This window comes from Chiloscyllium plagiosum, chromosome 6 (genome assembly GCF_004010195.1).
Source record: "Chiloscyllium plagiosum isolate BGI_BamShark_2017 chromosome 6, ASM401019v2, whole genome shotgun sequence".
NCBI lineage: Eukaryota > Metazoa > Chordata > Chondrichthyes > Orectolobiformes > Hemiscylliidae > Chiloscyllium > Chiloscyllium plagiosum.
Genome location: NC_057715.1, coordinates 97288206 through 97289897, shown reverse-complemented (window position 1 = coordinate 97289897; position 1692 = coordinate 97288206). Strand labels below are relative to the sequence as shown.

The window sequence follows — 1692 nt, the reverse complement described above, 5'->3', positions numbered from 1 at the left end:
GAGTTCCTGGACTAGGTGGGATAGGACAGTGTCGAGGTAGGTAGAAATGAGTTCAGTTGGGCAGGAGCATGCTGAGACAATGGGTCGGCCAGGGTGGTCAGGCTTGTGGATCTTGGGAAGGGGGTAGAACCGGGCAGTGCGGGGTTCCCGGACTATGAGGTTGGACGCTGTGGGTGGGAGATCTCCTGAGGTGATGAGGTTCTATATGGTCTGGGAGATGATGGTTTGGTGATGGGGGGTGGGGTCATGGTCAAGAGGGGCGGTAGGAAGAGGTGTCCTCGAGTTGGCGTTTGGCTTCTGCGGTGTAGAGGTCAGTGCTCCAGACTACCACTGCGCCCCCTTTATCCGCTGGCTTGAGCCCATCAAGTCTGCTGCGTCATTCAACCATGGCAGATAAGTTTCTTGAGCCCCTCCTCCTGCTTTCTCCTTGTATCTTCTTGGCAATCAAGAACCTATGTATCTCAGTCTTAAATATGCTCAATGACCTGACTTTCACAGCGTTCTGAATTCCATGGATTCCTTGGAAGCAGAAGGTAAGAAGAGATATGAATAAAGCGTTCAAAATCATGAGAGGTCTGGGCAAAGTAGATGTGGAGACATTGCTCCCCTGGTAAAATATCAAAAACAAGAGGGCATAGATTTAACGAGATTGGTAAAAGTTAAGTGAATGGAATGTGAGTGAGTGGTTTGAACATGGAATTCACTGCCTGAAAGTGTAGTGAAGGCAGGTTCAATCAAGGCATTCGAGAGGGCATTATATGATTATTTGATTAAAAATAATGTGCAGGGCTATGGGAAAGGGTAGGAGAATGGCACTAAGTCATGGTGCACAATTAGAGTGCCACTGCAAACACAATGAGCCAAATGACCCCTATTTGCACCATAACAATTATGTTATGTTGTAAAATTTAAAATCTGCAATTGATTGCATTTGGCGTAACCAAACATATGAAGGGGCACGGGGCAAACCAATACGATAGCTTCCAGTTAACCCTGGACATTGAATACAACAGGAGTCCCAAATTGTTTCAGTATTGAATGGGGATCAAAATTTTAACTTTAATTCCTGGAAAACCTAAACTTAAAAGACTCTGATTTTGTTGTTTTGAGAGGATGCACCAAGATGCAAATTGTCTGACGACCAGTTCTGTTAGCTTATGCGGTTGGAAACAAAGCAGGCAAATCTGCCATGATCTGACTGAATGGAGGAACAAAGTTTGGGCCAAATAACCGACTCCTGTTCCTCTGTGCCTGGAAAGGACGAACAAAAATCACTCACGCTTTCTTAATATCCGCGTTCGTTGCATTCCTAATAATGCCCAGGACAGTGTAGTAATCCTGACCCATCTTCTGATCAGCAGTTTCCCAGTATATATTAAACTTTTGAAGGATGTTTGCTTTCCTCAGATCCTCACAGCGCTGTCTTCCTCGGCGGCGCCCGTTGCTGTGGCAACCGTCCGGTCTCACAAGATGGCGGCAGCGACCGCGGTCTCCAAGGTAACCGGCGCATGGGCATCTGGGAATTGTAGTTCCCGAGGAGGGTTGTTTTGTGCAGAAACCAGCTCTTCTACAGTTTACGCCTCATTGTCCCATGTTTTGAAATTATTTAATATAATGTGAACAATCTTTTGTTTTGAAAAGAACACATCTGATTGCTAAAATAAAGTCTGTACCTTGTAAATTTTTTGGTGC

General features: G+C 45.4%; 1 protein-coding gene across 1 annotated transcript in view; it reads right to left on the bottom strand.

The window, feature by feature from the left end:
- The window catches only part of dnajb13 (DnaJ heat shock protein family (Hsp40) member B13), a 44417-nt gene extending 43018 nt beyond the window's left edge, over positions 1 to 1399 (bottom strand). The window contains exon 1 of the mRNA XM_043692202.1: positions 1280 to 1399. Within this exon, the coding sequence (XP_043548137.1) occupies positions 1280 to 1347 (68 nt within the window). The 5' untranslated portion in view covers positions 1348 to 1399. The remainder of the gene's footprint in view (positions 1 to 1279) is intronic.
- Between the last annotated feature and the right edge of the window lie 293 nt (positions 1400 to 1692).